This window comes from Momordica charantia (assembly GCF_013281855.1).
Source record: "Momordica charantia cultivar OHB3-1 chromosome 8 unlocalized genomic scaffold, Mcharantia_2.0 BLBB01000008.1, whole genome shotgun sequence".
NCBI classification, from domain to species: domain Eukaryota; kingdom Viridiplantae; phylum Streptophyta; class Magnoliopsida; order Cucurbitales; family Cucurbitaceae; genus Momordica; species Momordica charantia.
The window spans coordinates 971,034-988,065 of record NW_028275166.1 but is presented as its reverse complement, the minus strand read 5'-3'; the positions used below and the strand labels follow the sequence as shown (position 1 = coordinate 988,065).

At 35.9% G+C, this 17,032-nt stretch overlaps 3 protein-coding genes across 5 annotated transcripts; 2 read left to right on the top strand and 1 right to left on the bottom strand.

Annotated features, from left to right (window-relative positions):
- The first annotated feature begins 527 nt into the window (after positions 1-527).
- Positions 528-7,474, top strand: LOC148209362 (uncharacterized). 3 transcript variants are annotated; one of them, XM_088127319.1, is made up of 5 exons: positions 528-804; positions 1,905-2,888; positions 3,694-3,807; positions 4,096-4,245; positions 6,973-7,474. In XM_088127319.1, the coding sequence occupies exons 2-5, from the start codon at positions 2,112-2,114 to the stop codon at positions 7,081-7,083; spliced, it is 1,152 nt and encodes a 383-aa protein (XP_087983445.1). In that variant the 5' UTR covers positions 528-804; positions 1,905-2,111; the 3' UTR covers positions 7,084-7,474. The 3 variants fall into 3 exon arrangements, with proteins under 3 accessions (XP_087983445.1, XP_087983446.1, XP_087983444.1); XM_088127320.1 differs by lacking the exon at positions 6,973-7,474 and adding an exon at positions 5,830-6,326; XM_088127318.1 differs by lacking the exon at positions 6,973-7,474 and adding an exon at positions 5,861-6,134 and having other exon boundaries at positions 530-804.
- LOC111004748 (uncharacterized) lies at positions 7,017-9,238 on the top strand. Its single transcript, XM_088127321.1, is given in 6 exon segments — positions 7,017-7,155; positions 7,405-7,574; positions 7,576-7,663; positions 8,141-8,254; positions 8,538-8,687; positions 8,966-9,238. Coding segments are annotated over 5 exon segments (624 nt in total). The 5' UTR covers positions 7,017-7,155; positions 7,405-7,440; the 3' UTR covers positions 9,104-9,238.
- Positions 9,207-16,637, bottom strand: LOC111005014 (nucleolar-like protein). The gene is made up of 14 exons (XM_022276358.2): positions 16,297-16,637; positions 16,062-16,196; positions 15,828-15,981; positions 15,501-15,562; positions 15,042-15,101; positions 14,709-14,921; positions 13,694-13,822; positions 12,508-13,209; positions 11,327-11,519; positions 10,990-11,183; positions 10,740-10,844; positions 10,446-10,585; positions 10,007-10,285; positions 9,207-9,904 (listed from the first exon to the last, which is right to left on the bottom strand). Exons 1-14 carry the CDS (start codon positions 16,519-16,521, stop codon positions 9,637-9,639), a joined length of 2,859 nt encoding a protein of 952 aa, XP_022132050.1. The 5' UTR covers positions 16,522-16,637; the 3' UTR covers positions 9,207-9,636.
- Positions 16,638-17,032: the final 395 nt, after the last annotated feature.

The window sequence follows — 17,032 nt, the reverse complement described above, 5'->3', positions numbered from 1 at the left end:
ATCTAATTGTTGAAAAAAAAAACACTATATTTTATTTATTTAGTTTCTAATTTTTTTTTAATAAGTATTTAAATCTTAGATTAATTTAGCTTGGTCTTAGTTTTAATTTTGTTATTATTATTATTATTATTTTATATCCAATTTGATTATTATAATTAAAAAGTAAAAGTTTAGTTAATCCTATCTCACCGTGGTTCTTATTCATGAAATTACACAACCAACTTAGATTTTTTTATTTAGTTGGTTTTATTATAAAAAAGCAAAAAATATAGAAAAATAAGTATGTTCTTACGTGGAAGAAAATAGTTTAGAAACATCCACGAAATTTAAACTTACTACATAAAAACATTTAAATCTGTAGGAACTAAATTAATACCAAATTAAATAGTAAATTGGTTCGTGCATTAGTTGATCTGACACTTACGAATAAAAAAAATACTATAAAGAAAAATTAAAATCAAAGGTTAAATTGTAAATTGAAAAATATAAGAACCAAACCAAAATGATAAGAACGAAATTTGCATAAGTTTGATGAACAAAATCGAAACCCAAGTCTTTCTCGACAAGCTTTCTTACACTACTGAATTAGGAAAATTTGAAGTCAGTCAAAGTTTCAGAAACACGATCCACGAATGAAATTTTGTCTTCCCACCCACCACCGCCACCGCAGCGCGCACACAGAAAAAATATAAATTGAAGTAATCAAATTGAAGAAAAAATGAAGCATTCGATTCTCCCGTCGGCAACCCACGATCGACCCAGTTCTCCTCTCCGTCGGCGGCAGCTCCCCATCCTCCGTCTGAGGTATGCGTATCATCCCTCTTCTCTCCTCTGTGCGTTGCCCATCTGACCTAATTTATTGAATTTTGTTTGATTCTGCCTCAATCTGCAAATCCCTTTCTTGCTTCGTGCTTTTCCCGTCTCGGTCCTTGTGTTTCATTCTTTAGGTTTTTGCTTCCCCCCATTTTCTTGATTGTAATGTTTCTTGCAGATTGTTTTATAGTTCCTATGATTTCATAGATTGTTGAAGGTTGTATAGCGTTCATAGGACTATTCAAGGGAAATGAATCTTTAAGGCTTTGCTTCCCCCCTTTTCCTAGTTTCGTTCGTTTAGCAAACAAATGGACACTATGGGGGTTGAGAATTATGGATGTGGAATGAATAAACGTGATGCCGAGGAAGAAAGTATCTGGTGATTACACTTTTAGATACTTGGGAGTTTGGATATTAACTTTGCAGACGATTTTTGGTTTGTATTCTTGAACGTATAAAAGTTGAAGTCTAATTATACTCGTACAATTATTTCTGCTATGTTATATAACATACAGATCTTTAGCTCTTTACAAAGTTATGGAATGTCAAATTTTTCTATACCTAGGGCATCCACGTCTGCCACAAGGCCTTGACTTGGGAGAAATTAAAGGGTTTTTTGTATTAAGCTCACTCGAAAGTTCGAAGTTGAGATCTCTAAGTCGGTATGACCAAGAGAACCCAAGCTCTTGCCAAAAGAGTCGCCCATTGGGGCTTGAACTTGTATTGTATATCTTTATATGATTATTTTTAGTAATGATTTTGAGTATTCAGTTTTTTATTTTGTGAACTCATTTAACAAGGATATTTTCTTCTTGTTCTAATGACGATTCCTTGGATAATTTTCTTTTAATTAAAGAGAAAACTAGAGTAAAGGACTCCTCTTTGAATACAATAGAAATCCAGGATAAATGAAACCATGTACATGATACATTGTATTTCTCAGTTCATTCAGTAATATCCACCGCCAAAAAAAAAAGCTCACAGTTTGTCAACTTCTGACAATTTTTTTATTTATATTTTTTATTTTTCCTAGTCTTTTTATATTTGTTACATGTTTTCTATTATGACGTTCAGTTTTATTTCTTATATAGGGCACAGGAATGGAGGTGAAGAGAGATCTGGTATCCATGGTGTAGACTTTGTATTTGGTGATTTCTTTGATATTGGATTTGTTAGCGTTTCTTCTCTTTTATATTTTGCTTCGCGGAAGATTAGGGCTCTCTGTGTTTTCTATCAGAAAAAGGGCTGTGTCTGTTATGCATAATTTTGTGAAGGAGACAAATTGATTTAGTGGAAAAATGGCAAAGGGCAGTCATGAAAATGTTGCTTTTATAGATGTTGATAGCTATAGGTTGGATGATGTTATCATCATAGATGATACTGAATGTGTAAATAAGGAATTTCAAGGGTCCAATGTAGCAACAGAAAGAAGAAAAAGTCCATTATATATATATGTAGATGGTTGCAGCTCGGACGACGATGCCTGCTCACCTTCAAGAACCTTCCCGTCATCCTCTGGGCGGCATTTTGTTGAGTTAGATGGTCGACAAAGCCGAAAACATTATGCATTTTTGATGGGGAAGTGTAGGCAAAGAAACTATGGGAAAGCAACTGCTAGAAATCGTTTTGGTTTACATATTGGTTCTCACAGCAGTTCCTCGGAGAGTGATAGTTCTGATTGTGAAGTTATGGAAGGGTCTTTTGAAAAGCTCCAAAAACAGTGGGAAGAAGCTTCTCTGAGGAGAAAACATGATGCCCGCAGTGCTTACTTCACAGTAGATGATGAAGATAAGGCCACTGCTTCTCATGGTGATGATTCTGATACAAATTTTGATGTAGAAAATCAAATGAAGCAGCAATGTGAAGTTCAAGTTTGTCCTAGTCCTCAAACTGATGGAAATGATGGCTCTCCTTTGTTGACCGAAATAAAGGGCATTTCAGCTGAAAAGAGTCCTATAACATCCTTTGATGTGAAGGACATAATTTGTGAACGAGAGAGGCTCAAGGAGACTGATGAATACAGGCGGGCAATGGAAGAAGAATGGACAACTAGGCAACAACAGCTACAAATTCAGGTCTGGGCATGAATTGATCCTATTACACAAAATGTCATTTACTTTAGAAACTTAGGAAAATCTAAAAATCAAGGGATTTGCATGGCTCTGTTTGATGCAGTGCAATCTTGTAGTTTTGATTTGAGTTTGTTTGTTTTTAGTTGCTAATTGGTTTTTAGTTAGTTAGTTTGTTAGTAGTTGGTTTACTTAGAGGACTAACAGAGAGGGATAGTTCCTTGTATATTAGGAAGACTTCTTTTAATAACTGAGAGTCGAAGCTTTTCTATAATAATAAAGACTTGTGGTTGAGAATTCATGGAGTTTAGGCTATTTGATGTTGGGTTGCATCAGCTTTACATTTTGGGAGATGCGTGCTCTTAAAGTAGATAAAGATAAAGTAGGAACTAGTTGTCACGATGTGAGATAATCAATTGCTTGGGGGTAGGAGTTCATATCTGAAGTTTATGTGATTGAGGATAACTTGGAACAGTTTATTTATGCATGGAAGACAAACTGGTTTAAGAAGTTATCAAGGGAGACAATACATTTTTTTCCATGATTGACTCCAAAGTCTTATATCAATGGTTAAGGACATGTTTCTGTGTTCATCCCTCTAAAAGTTATCTCCCCTTATTTTGTTCTCATAGATGGGGGCTAGTAAGTTCTTATTTTTTTGGAAAATATGATTTTAGGTACACAGCAATAATATGTTTTAGATGGAATTAGATAAGTTCTTAAAACCAGTTCTATAAAATCAAGTTGAAAATTGGTCATGGTAAGAATTTCCCAAATAGCCCCCAAAATTTTACACACCACTAATTTACAGGCTGAAGAAGCGCAAAGATTACGCAGAAAAAGAAAAGCGGATAGAATGCGGCTATTGGACATGCAAAGAAGGCAAATGAAGCGTTTGGAAGAAGTGAGAGAGACACAGAAGAAGGTATTTGTGTATACTTATGCTTGTTACATTTTATCCTGTTCTTCAGCCTTTTGGTTTCTGGCTATAGACTTTAACCATCATGCAATGTTGGGTCGTGGAAATGTTCTAATTTTTGTTTTTCCAAAATATACTCCAGATTGACTTTGTCTGTTTTATAAGTTATTTTTTCCCTTTCCAAATCAATTAAGGGAGGCTATTCGGCTTGGGCGAACTGCTTACATATACTTATCAGAACTCATAATTTTTAATTTATGTTTTTCTTCTCATTGAACATCATGCTTATTTCAGGATGAGGAAAATATAAACTTGAAGGAACAACTTCGTGTAGATGTGAGAAAGGAGCTTAGTTTTTTGGAAATGAAGTGCACTGATATGGCCTCCTTGTTACGTGGCTTGGGAATTCACGTTGGAAGTGGCTTACATCCTTCCTCACAAGAGGTAAGTTTCGTAATTTGCTCTTCAGTGAGTATAGACATAATTAACTGAGTACTTTATTTTATCCAATAAGTAAAATAGTGAAAACACTGTGCTCATGCATATTAGTATATTTATGTGAGAGTTTTATCAACTTTGGGGGGTATGAGTGATTCTCATTCCTTCAACTCAGTTGAATCAGTTCTTCATATTTCATTCCTTGGTGAAGCAAATAATGGAATTCAAGTAAGCGGTTTTAGATCACTCAGCCTGGTAAATGGATTATATAAAGTTATGTCTAAGGCGTTAGGAGTTGATTGGTGAAGTGGATTAAAAGTTGCTGCATTCCAGGCACGAATTTTTCTGTGTATCTCAATGGAAAACCTAGAAAGAGAGTATTATCATTAAGGGGTTTGAGACACAGTCACACAGGAACCCTATATCAGTCTTTTCAAATGTCAAGAAAACTGGAAGTAAGCATAGAAATAATGATGAGGGATGTTCTTTGGGACGCTAATTTGGAAGGAAACTGAGCCATTTGGGTAAGTGGGACATCATCTCCCTGCCATTGGTGAAGGGAGGACTGGGAATTAGATACTTGAGAAAATGGGAAGACCTAGCTATAATGGCGAAATGACCATGGAGTTTACACAATGTATCTACTATATTCTGGATAAAGATATTGCAGAGTCTATAGTGGAAATTGAACTTGGGTTGGTTCATAAAGGGAATGAAAGGTGGAATTAGTTCAAGTTCTTGGAAGAATATATCTGAAATTAGACCTCATATACAAGGATATCTCTATCGCTGTTGTTAGGTTGTATTATATGTATATTAATGTAACCGAGCTTTCATCAAGAGAAATGTAAAAGTGAACAAGGGCATACAAAAAAAAACAGTAAATGTTGTCCTCTCTTTCACAACTATAGCTTTTCTACTCTATTATACAGCTGGAAAATCTTCCCGTAATCCCTCTTATGGACCACTCTTTAATTTCATACGGCAATGAAATTGTTTCTTAAAAAAAAAAAAACGATAGGACACCACTTGGGAAGGAACTTCAATCCAAAAGAATAACGCTTAATTGATAATTACAAAATGCCTTAGAAACCGACTCCCATAGGAAAGTATTGAATCTAATAATATTCTAAACATACTCTCTAGATCTCTCCACTCGTAAAAATTCTATTGTTTCTATCAAGCCAGATACTCGATAAAGTAGCCAGGAGGAAACAGTTTCTGACACTAAAACCATCTATCCTAAGGGACAATAACATCTCCTCCATTGTCGCCCTTTATGAGCCAAAGACCCCCAAGTAAAAAAAATGATCATGTAAATCCCGTGCAAACTGGCAAGACAATAGAATATGGTCAAGATCCACTGAGGCGCCTCTTCTACACACACTACTGCAGTCCCAAAAGGAAGGAAGAACACCTCTAAATGTTAAACAATCCAATCCAAGACTACCGAATGAGATTGTATTATAATATATATAAATACACTGATATTAGTTGAAGTGATGAAAGATTGAATAACTTTGTTACTTTTAGGCTTCAGTAAGCAACGATATGGCTTGTTAAGTGTTGAATCTCCATTGCTTTCTTTAGTTTTTCAGTGTGGTTGGTGGTTGTGGTTCAGGTGCAAGTAGCATATAAGAGGGCGTTGCTCAAATTTCATCCCGATCGAGTGTCGAGTACAGACATACGTCAGCTGGTGGAGGCTGAGGAGAAATTTAAACTTATTTCCCACATGAAGAAAAAATTTATGTGCTAATGAAAAGTTGCAACTGAATGGCCCCTTTTTTTCGGTTTTCTCGTAGATATTATTTTGATATCGTTCAGGCTAATGTTATATATTTTTAGTTGGCACATCATATTTATAGGCAGCTCCTATATTTATATTTTGTTCTGTTTTTTGGGGTTACTAGTCATAGAAATCAACATGAAGGTTATAATTGTTACTACTATCATTTATTTGTTATCATATTAACATTATTTTAGAAAAAAGAATGATATGGGATTCAAGAATTATTTAGGAAGGAAAATTTATAGTATGAACGGAGGGAGTGTTACAGAAATACAAAAAATTTACATGGATTCTTCGACTTGCTTCTCTTCTCTACTCTAGATTGGTAGATTTTAATTTGTTTGCATGCTTTAAGTCAGTTGAATTGGATGATGGTTTCATTGACTACTAGACTAGAATGCAGGGTATTAAATGTAGCTTCTCCACATTTTCATCAACATTTTTATGTATGAATTCAACATTATTAATGAATCAATGTTTTAATAGTATTGTTAAAAATTAAAAAATATCAACTTAATCTCACTTATCTTGTTAAAGAATTCTTATTTTTATAATTTTTTAAAAATATTCATTGAAATTAATTTAAAAAAAAATATTTTTATCAACATTTTCATAAAATTGACTTTGGGATATTTTTGTTGGGAATTTGCCTCTCGATGATTAAGAGGAGAGCGGGTCCAGTAACATATAGGAATTAAGCAAAAAAGAGAAAAAAAATACTTATCTATATATTACTGTACTATGAATTTTCCCTTAGAATTGATATTTCCTGTTCAATTTCATGGGAAATTTGGATAAATTGTTGTAAGGTTCAAAATTGAAGAAATGAAATATTGTAAACATAATTTGTTTAAATTAACTAAAATAATTTTGTTAGAATAATATATTAAAGAAAATGTAAAGATGCTAATTTATAAAACTCAGAGTTCATCTTCAATCCTCAGAAAATGGTGTTCCCAAACCTTGCGTTGTTTGCTGTAATTCCGCATTCCAAAGTTCTCAACAATGAAAATTTGCCTCTCTTCGTCGCCGCCGCCATTGGAAGCTGCGGATAGCGAGAGTTTGATCATTAATTCATGGAACGGTCTTTCGAAGCTTCTCCGAGGAGAAAACTGTTGTAAATTAGTGTAAGCTTAGTGTTCAAATATGGTGAATTATTAATTTCAGTTCTTCGGCTTCGATAGTAGTGCCATTTATTAAGGGTCGTGACACTTAGTGCCTTGTATTTACAAGGAACGCGGGCTAGTGAGTCAATTGACCTCCGTTAAAGCTTTTTTAGGGTTAATGGTCTAGTTGGGTGGATTAGTATAAAAATTTTATCCCTCTCTGTTTTCTTCTTTGTTTTTCATGATTAAGATATGGCCTCTGCTTCTCAGGTTGATTCTGATACAAATTTTGATGTAGAAAACGAAATGAAGTTGCAATCTGAAGTGGTAGTTTGTTCTGGTCCTGAAAATGCAGGAGATTTCTGTTGTTTGCTGCCTGAATTAGAGAGAAATTCATCTGAAAATATTCCTCTTCCATCCCAAGCTGTGAGGGATAGGATTTGAAAGAGAGAGGTTGAAAGAGACTGATGAGTATAGGCGAGCAATGGAAGAAGAATGGAGAACTAGGAAACAACAGTTACAAATTCAGGTCTTTTCATGCGTTATTGATCCTCTTATTACAATGCAATCACATGCATCTTATAAACCACAGAAAATCTAGAATTCTAGGGCTCTGTGTTGCACATTTTGATGCAGTAATTTTGATTTGAGATTGTTTGTTTGTTTGTTAGTCTCCTGCATGTTATGAAGATTTTTTTAATGATAATAAAGAATTGTGGTTGAGAATCCTTGGACTTTATACTCTTTATTCCCTTTGCTTCTTAACATCTTGTGATGCCCACCAACTTCTGCATTTGGCATTGAATTAATTGTAATAAGTTGAATCAGGTTGAGACCAGTATGTTTGTCTGCCATTCTAAGGCCTCTTTGGAAGTTGAGTTTAATCTTTTCGTGAAAATGTGTTTGGATAACTATTTGTTAAAACTTATTTATCCTTGTTTTGTTCTATAGATGGGTTTTTTTAAGAGTATAGTGCCTCTAAACTTCACCCACCACTATTTTACAGGCTGAAGAAGCACGAAAATTGCGCAGAAAAAGAAAAGCGGATAGAATGCAGCTATTAGACATGCATACAAGGCAAATGAAACGATTGGAAGAAGTGAGAGAGACACGAAAGAAAGTATTTTTGTATACTTGTTATGCATTATTCAGCCTTATATTTTTTTATTGATATTCGTTGGTATAACACTGCATGACCTTACTACATTTAGTTACCAAAGGAATTCATAGAATATTAAATCCTAGATAGGTGACCAACAAGTATAACTGCATGACCTTACTACAAAGTAATTCAGGGTTGTTCTTCGGTCTTTTATAGATCCTGGCTAGATTTTTACCATCCTGCAGAGTTGACTGTTGGGTAAAAATCTTCCAGTTCTCATAGAACATTTTGCCTATTTCAGGATGAGGAAAATATAAACTTGAAGGAACAATTTCGTGTTGATGTAAGAAAAGAGCTTAGAAAGGTGGAAATGAAGTGCACTGATATGGCCTCCTTGTTACGTGGCCTGGGCATTCAAGTTGGAACTGGCTTACATCCTTCCTCACAAGAGGTAAAATAATGTTGATTAATTGCCTCTTCTATAAGCATTTTGGATATTAAAGAATTGTACGTCCTGGTTAAACTATGATAGATAACAAACTATTGGATTAGACCCAAAAATCTGCATGTCTCCTAATAACGACAAGATATAAATTCAAAATACTTTTTTAGTTCTTGTACCGTACATCAGCAATGTAAAATTACTAGCCACATTGGAACGGCCTCTCGAAATAAATAATAACCTCGTGGTAGAGCATATTTTTATTTATAGTTTCCGTTGTGGTTCAGATCCAGGCAGCATATAAGAAGGCATTGCTTAAATTTCATCCAGATCGTGTGTCAAGAACAGACATACGCCAGCAGGTGGAAGCTGAGGAAAAGTTTAAACTTATTTCTCACATGAAAAAAATTGTGCTAACAAAGTAGCAATTTAATCGGCCATGTTTTTGAAAGATTGGTTGTGAACTGGAGACTGAATCCTGATGTATGTGAGAACTGAGAAGAATACATTTTTTGGCAGATGCAGATCTTGATTTCAATGGAATTAATCTTCATAAATCATTCTCATATGGCCATATCCCTGTTTTTTTTTTCTTTTTTTTTTTCGCAAAGGATATCCCTACTTTTTGGTTCCCTTACATTCATCTAAGACCTATCCTAATAAACTGTATTCCATAAGTATACATAAAGAAACTAATCAAAATCAGAGAGAGGCTTCATACTTATGAAGCTAATCAGTGAAATGGATGAGAAATGAATACTATAAATATAAATATTAGCTCTTACCAAGATTTTGATTGATTCCATGTAGTTATATGGCCAGGGATGCGAATGGATTCGATTGATTCTATGGTGGCCGCTTTCTTCGCAGAGTTGAGTATTGCAGATGATGTGCATTCTTTGTCACTCTACGTGACCATGAAACACAAGTCAGGCAACAAGGATTGGATTCACAAGTTTCATTTCCTTCTCTTCCTTCCTTTTCCTCCCAACTGCCCAGATTTGAAGGCGTGCTCTTGTTCTTGAAGGAAAGCTCTTGCCCTTCCGTATTTTTCCGCTCTTTCTTCTTCCTGCAGTGCCTTATCTCTGGCCTTCACCTCAAACAAGAAATGGTTATCCTTGCGTAGTTCACGGGCCGCCCCTTTAGCTTCACGTTTAATAAGTTTATGCAGCTTTCTTCTTTCAGATCGTTCTCGATCTGGATCATAGTCTCTGCCCTTAACAAAGCTGGGGAAGAAATAGCAACAATTAGTGCACAGATCCAGGTTTCTGTTTGAGTACCATGAGGGCATGAATAATATTATGAGAAAATAGAAGAAAGGAAAGTACTTCTCCTCAAATTTTGGATTAAGTAGTTTGATTGGCACAGCCTTTTGCTTCCTCATTCTAAGAGGTTGCCGCCCATTATAATGCTCCTCCGTTTTGGCTTCAATGACTTTAGCGACATTTCTGAATTTATCCTGTAATACAGCTGGCATGCTCTCCTGTTGTGCCAGTTCATGTAAAATTGTCAAAATTGGCGAGAAGATTTCGGGGAAGGAATTCAATCGACCATATACATTAACAAATCCTTCGAGAGTTCCAATAACTGTCAACAGCAACCCAGCCCTGCAGTTTCAAAGACCAACCTTTACGCTATTGTTGGAAGATGTGAAATTGACATCTTCACTGATTACACAAAATATATTCATATGTAATCAAACAGATATTCAGTTCTCATTGAAGAAGTATCTCCACGCCGATCAGTCCCCCAAAAAAAAAAAGGTACCTGAAATTGTCGGAGCTAAAAAAAGAAGAATCTTCGGTCAAGTCCATAATAAAGAAGAAGTTCAGGGGAGTAATCTCGTTTATAGGATTCTGTATATGCAGCAACGGTCCAAGAGCTTGTAAATCCACTAGATGACAAATCTGCCGGAAAATAAATTGTGTATAATGGTCATTATCAATAGTTATACTAACTATAAATTCTCCTCAGAGTTGAGCCTATTAAGAAAACGGAATTTCTTGAACAGAAGAGGAAAGACTCGACCAAAAAGTAATGGCAATAAACTTTATGGTATACCTGCGGATTTTGAGAGGATAATGACCTTCTACCACCAGCTACGACCAACAGAGTTCGGAGAAAGTTTATTGCTTCAGGACAGAACTTCAAAGATTGTCTGGCGACCTACATTTTAAAATGGAGCTTCCCTTGAGAACAAGGCAGAAAATGTAATCCTTGAAAAATAACAGGTAAACAAAACAAAGCACACTAAGAAAATGTGAAAATTAAAATAGATAATGTGAAGGAAATACTAATTAGATTAGCATACATAGAGAAGCAGAGAACACAAGAAAGAGCCAACTGCAATATCTCGTCCCGTTACAATGGGGCAACGCATCAAATATTCACACATCAACAATATTGCTGGCGTAATGACTACATGATGGTAGTCAGAGCAAGGAAATATCATTGACCACAACCTCAAGAGGATCAGAGTTTTTGAAGAAGGCCACGAGCTATTCTCTGCAAGAACATTTGCGATTCAGTTATGTACATAGGTATTTAGGTGCATATACCAAAACGACCAAGCAAATAATTGATTACACAAAAGTAACCTGGATTCTTATTATTTGACAAGTTAATAATAAATTACATTCGACAAGAACCTGGATTCTTATTATGAACACAAAATTGTTGATGAGTGTGGGATATCCTCATCCTAGCACACGTTGCAGCGTAGAAAGGAATCTCCATACTCATTTCCATCAATGGCTTGAAAAGCAAACTTAGTAGCTCCACGTTTAATGGCTTCTTATTTGCTAATACAGCAAAATATTGCAAAAGTATGCCATAGAATCTCTGAAAGGACCATTAATACCAATTGTTAGACTGGACATTAATATTTCAAGAGAACATATTTATATGTTACAAACAAAGAGGAGAAATCAATTGCATTGTTGGTGGACATTAAGTGCCTATCGGAAGCATCCAAGTGTGCCAAGCCAATTTTTTGGTTGTAGTTTGGGGTCTTTGGCTAGAAAGGAACAACTGAATTTTTAGGGGTCAAGAGGTCATCGGAGATAGTGTGCTCACTTACTCGGTTTAATTTTGTTTGGACATCAATTACTATGGAGTTTTGTTCTTATTTTTTTAGGTCTTATTATTTTAAATTAAAGTCGCTTCTTGTATAGTTAACCTTGGAGCTCCTTTTGCAGGCTTTATATATGCCCCTTCTGTCTTTATTCTCTTTCATCTTTTCTCAATGAAAGCACAGCTTATTATTTACAAAAATTATGAAGATTTTAACATAAAAAAGCAACTAAATTTTCACTAAGAGGACGAAAGTAATAGAAACTTAGATGCATTCATGACCACTCAAGACTCGTCTATGACCACAACTCAATTTTCACTTTTTAATAAACACCAAGTTTCTAGAAATTTTAGCGATGCATCAAAAAAATTAATAAAGGCACGTTCATGCACCTAATCAATGAGCACAAAACTCAGGAGTAATTAAACTTGTTTCCTAGTAAACACCAAGGTAATGAAGAAACTCCATTTATAGTAGCCTAGATTGAGAAGAGGAAGAAATGAAACTAAACTAAAATTAAATTATACATGCATATTTCCCAAGTAGTTTCAATCAATAGCCTATTATGTCTTTTTTAATATATTAATAACTTTCAATGTGTTTCTGAATTCTGGTAAACATGTTACTTTGAGAGAAGTCCCAGCATACATTATTTAATGTAACTTGGATCTTCTACCAAAAACGCATAAACCAGTTGATTTTCATAACAAAGAAGTTGATGTGTTATGCGAGAGCATAAAAATATAAATAACATACCTGCATTTTTTCCAGATTTTTTTCTTTTAACTGGATAGCGTTACTAGCCCGAATTCGACCAACGATCAAGATTATGTCACTATTTGAACAATCAGCCAATAATGACGAAAATTGGTCAAAGCTCTCTGGAGCTTCAATTATATAAGGAATTTCTTCTTTACTTTTACGCTTTGTATCCTTTTCTAATTTCTTAGCTTCTTCAGAGTGTCCAGTACTTTTACTACTTTTAGCAGCAGCATTTTTGAATGCCTTTTGAGGGCCTTCATGATCAACCTCTTCCTCTTTAGGGTGGTCCTCATCCGGTTCTTTTTCTCCTCCACTTGATTCATCATCATCTTCTAAATTAGTGTCAAGAATGTCATCATCACTCTGTTCCCAATCCTTTAAAGAATGTTTCATTCCATGAATGCTATCATCTTCCTCAGACTCATCATCAGAATCCTCATCCCTATCATCATGACTACTGTCTGAATCATCTGCAGAATCATCATCTTCACTTTCAGTGCCATCAGCATCCTTTCTTTCAAGAATCTCGTCAACCCAACCCTTCTTATGACTGCGCTCATCATCAAGTGTGAATGAATCGCCAAGATCATCCCCAGAGATAAATTTTCGCTTTTGTACAGATGCATTTTCAGCATCTTCATCTTCTTCGTCACTAGAGTTACCATCTGACGCAAGCATCCGTTTCTGTCTTTCCTCCTGGAAAGTGAGATGCCATTATAGTTTGTAAGCAGAAAAGTAAAATTCTCGAACATCAGCAGATGATTACGTATATCACCCACAAGAAGGATGAACAGTTATGCTTACTAATAACTAAAAATTTGTTCTATATTTTACAATCCATTATAGTTTGTAAGCTAGAAAATGTTTGCACAGACATACAGGAACTTACAAAAACGTGGATAAAATATAATTCCAATCACAGGATAGATAGAAGATCATTAACAGTGCTTGCTCTATCGAAGCTTATGGATGACAATGCACCCGTAAACTACAAAAGCGCAGATACCCATTATCTGTTATTCACTCAAATAGCCACTAAACTACTCTGCTTTACTTCACCTAAACATGACTTGAACATTAGATGGAAAGAAGAAAGCTCGCATTAGAAAATCAAGAATTCCATCACATAATTAAAAATTTTAATATTTTATAAAATTAAAAAAGAAAGACACTAAAATACCTCTAATTGCTCAAGCCGATCTCGCTCCTCCTGGGCAATTTCTTCAGGTGTCTTTGTCCTATCAGAGGGGCGTGCACGTATTTCCATTGCCATCTCTTTAACAAGCTTGTCAAAAGCATCAGGTTTTTCCTGCATCATGCAGAAAGAAGACTTAATCTTCTGACACTTACAACATTCTAAACAGTCCAGCATTACATGAAAAAAGTCATAATTAGAAGAAAAAAAATGAAATTTATAGGTTAGTAACACAGACAGAAATTGAAACATGACCAGAGGAGGAAAATGAATGCAGAGTACACAATGAAGTCCTGAAGCTGTTTACTAAATACAAAAATTAATAAGAGGATGGGAGAAGACTGATAATCAGAACAGCAGAATCAACTTGGTGGAATTCAGACCAGTGTTGTTGAGGCGCACCCGGGCGCTCGCCTCAGGCGAGAGGCGAGGCGATTTCGCACAGGTGCGCCTTGCAAGGTGGGGCGCTCGCCTCGGTGCGCCTCGGTGAGCCTTTGTGCGCCTCTCGCCTGAGGCCAGGCGATCGCCTCGTTGAAGTGAGGCGATCTGCCTTATTTATTTTATTTTATTTTAATTTTTAATGTGTTTTTTTTAAAAGAACCTTTCTCCCTCGCAAAATACCTCAGTCCACAAACCCTAACCATTCTCTCTGCCTCTCGACATTCACCTTCACCACCCTCAATCTTCGGCCATCGCCCACTCCCGTCTCCGATCATCACCGTCGCCGCTCCCGTCTCTGACTAAACTTATTGCATTTTGTTGTTTTATGTATCTTGTTGACATTTACCATGACACTATTTTGGTATTTATTTTTTAAACTATGTTTACTATATAAATTTATGCACTAAATATATAACTTTTATTTATTTATTAAGGTGCGCCTCGCTTCACTCGGGCGTCGCCTTTGTATCGCCTCTCGCCTCAAGGCGATCAAAGGGCTTGTCGCCTTGAGGTGCGCCTTGCGCCTCGAAAACACTGATTCAGACATACAATAAATTACCTGATTAAAATTTCCAGTTTTTGCAGCAGCAGGCAAATTATCCTTCTTTGGGTTCTCATTCGTAATACTCTTTTGAACAAGAGTCTTCAAGGCATTTGGATTACTAGATCCAGTGAGTGATAGCAATGCCTCAGACTGGACCAATGATTCAAACTTCTTGTCCAATTCTTCAATTAGTTGTTCATTTTCTTCCTTATCCTTTGCTTTTTGTGCCTGAGAAAGATAAAGAAAAGTATCCACATTCGTATATTAAAATTGTTTCTTCTCAAAAAAAAAGAAAAAAAGAAAACGTTCGTATATATTGTAACTGAAGTGGAAAAAAAAAATCCCCACCTTGAAAAATTTGCTCTTTGCAATAATCTCATCCATCACTTCCTTCTTGCTTTTGCGCTTCTGTAAATTAAGATCATTGATTTAGAAAATACTCAATGCCCTGAAACATGTATACATATGCATATACGAACATACTTGCAACAAGGTCAGACATCCAAACACATGCAAATGTTCAAACCTATAGCACAGCCTAAAGTTCAAGAGAAATGGTAATCATGTCTTATAAACAGGGGTACCGGTGAGCGTGCTACAACAGGAAGAAAATAAATTTTTCCTCCATGTAAAAAGGGAGAATGAAATTAAAACAGGAGAGAAATATAAAATTTCAGCTACAACTTTCTGAAAGGAAAAAATCATACAACATTCATGTGTGTTGCAAGCATGAAAGTTACAACAGTTTGTCCACATATCATACAATAACATAAAAAAGAAGAAAAATTAGATAGCAAAGAATCTCACAGTTTCCTCTCCTTCTAATAAACCACCTTTTTGCTGATACTGTGCATCATGAAAAGGAACTTCTGTATGGTACAATGAGTAGCATTAATGAGATCTCAAAAATATATATATATACATATATATATACAAAACAAAAGAATAAGTTAATATGGAACAAAACAGACGGGTTACCAAAGATAAGAAACTAAGTTCGGTCATCTATTCCCAAATAACGAACTAAACAAAAAGACGACATTGGAAGGAGATAAATGATGGCAGCATTTGGAAGAAAAATTAATAAAGCAAGCTTTCTTTACAATGATACATGAACAAAAGTTTTGCACGTACTCCTTGTTTCAGCAGCTGCCGCGTCGTCGTCATCCGGCATTACTTCATCCTCAAAATCATCACTTGCAGTTAACGCACCAAGACTTTGACTTCCAAAATAATCATCTTCTTCTCCATCAGATAAGTTATATTTGCTACTCTTGTTCAGTTTTAGCTAAAAGAAAAATGCTATCAGAACAGATAGAGGTAAACAATGCCAGAAACAAATGCTCCAAAGCAAACCAACGTATTCACCTTCCGTTCACGCTGCGAACGCAAAATACCCTTATCAAACTCCCCAAGCTCTTCGTCCTGCTCCCCAATTCGCTTATCGGTAAATTTTGTAGCCTTGCCACTCTGCTCGTACTCCTTCAATAGCGTCTTCTTCCTCTGCCCCCGCAAAAAACACACACAAGAAAAATCTCAACAACGAAACTGATGGAAGAAAATACACTCGCGTCAATTTACAACAATTATCAAGTGAGGCTACCTTCTCAATGGCGTGTGAACGAGCAAGGCCAATACGACGCTCTTCTCCCTTACGTTTCTTCCCAAGAACGTCAAATTTCCGACGAGACCAAATGCTCTCAAAAGGATTCGGCTTCGGAGCACTGACCTTCATCGCCAAGGCTTTCGGACCAGAACTCTTCTTCTTCTTCTTCTTCTGGTTCTTCTTGTCGTTGTTGCCGGAGCTAAGGCTGGATAACTTGGCCATTGATTCGCCGAGAGAACGATTTTAGAGAGGTTCCTCTAGGGTTTATGCAGTGGCAGGGTTTTTGGTTGAACCAGAAGCTGTCGTTACGCCGGCAAAAGCAAAAGCGGCAGGCGACGGGGCAGATTCGCGCTTCGACTACTCGCTTAACCTTGGGATTGGGCTTCGACGATTTTCTGAGCCCAATATCCATGGTGATTTGGCCCAAAGCGGCCCAAAAGTACCTACGGCCCACTTAGGGTCAACGCCAGAACTTACGGCCCAGCCCTTTCTATTTAGGCCTTTCAAAAAAAAAAAAAAAATGGCATCCCTTTTTTGGGATTTAAACATAAATCGTGTTAGAATATTTGTAAAATTTTCAAATTACAACAAATTTTTATATATTTACCATCAATGATGTCTTCAGCGATCATTTTTGTTTTTTTTCTTATTAACACCAAATCTCTTCTCTGTATTAAATGTGGAATTTATGCATGAATTATAAAACCCTAATTGTCCTCCTTGTTAAAAAACT

Bases quoted from the DNA above. Each gene is read 5' to 3' on its own strand.
- LOC148209362 (XM_088127318.1), top strand. From the start codon at position 2,112: ATGGCAAAGGGCAGTCATGAAAATGTTGCTTTTATAGATGTTGATAGC. The intron at 2,889-3,693 runs GTCTGGGCATGA...ACTAATTTACAG, and splicing joins AACAACAGCTACAAATTCAG to GCTGAAGAAGCGCAAAGATT. The intron at 3,808-4,095 runs GTATTTGTGTAT...TGCTTATTTCAG, and splicing joins TGAGAGAGACACAGAAGAAG to GATGAGGAAAATATAAACTT.
- LOC111005014 (XM_022276358.2), bottom strand. From the start codon at position 16,521: ATGGCCAAGTTATCCAGCCTTAGCTCCGGCAACAACGACAAGAAGAAC. The intron at 16,197-16,296 runs GTAGCCTCACTT...TTGCGGGGGCAG, and splicing joins GTTCACACGCCATTGAGAAG to AGGAAGAAGACGCTATTGAA. The intron at 11,184-11,326 runs GTTCTTGTCGAA...ATGTTCTTGCAG, and splicing joins TGTTCATAATAAGAATCCAG to AGAATAGCTCGTGGCCTTCT.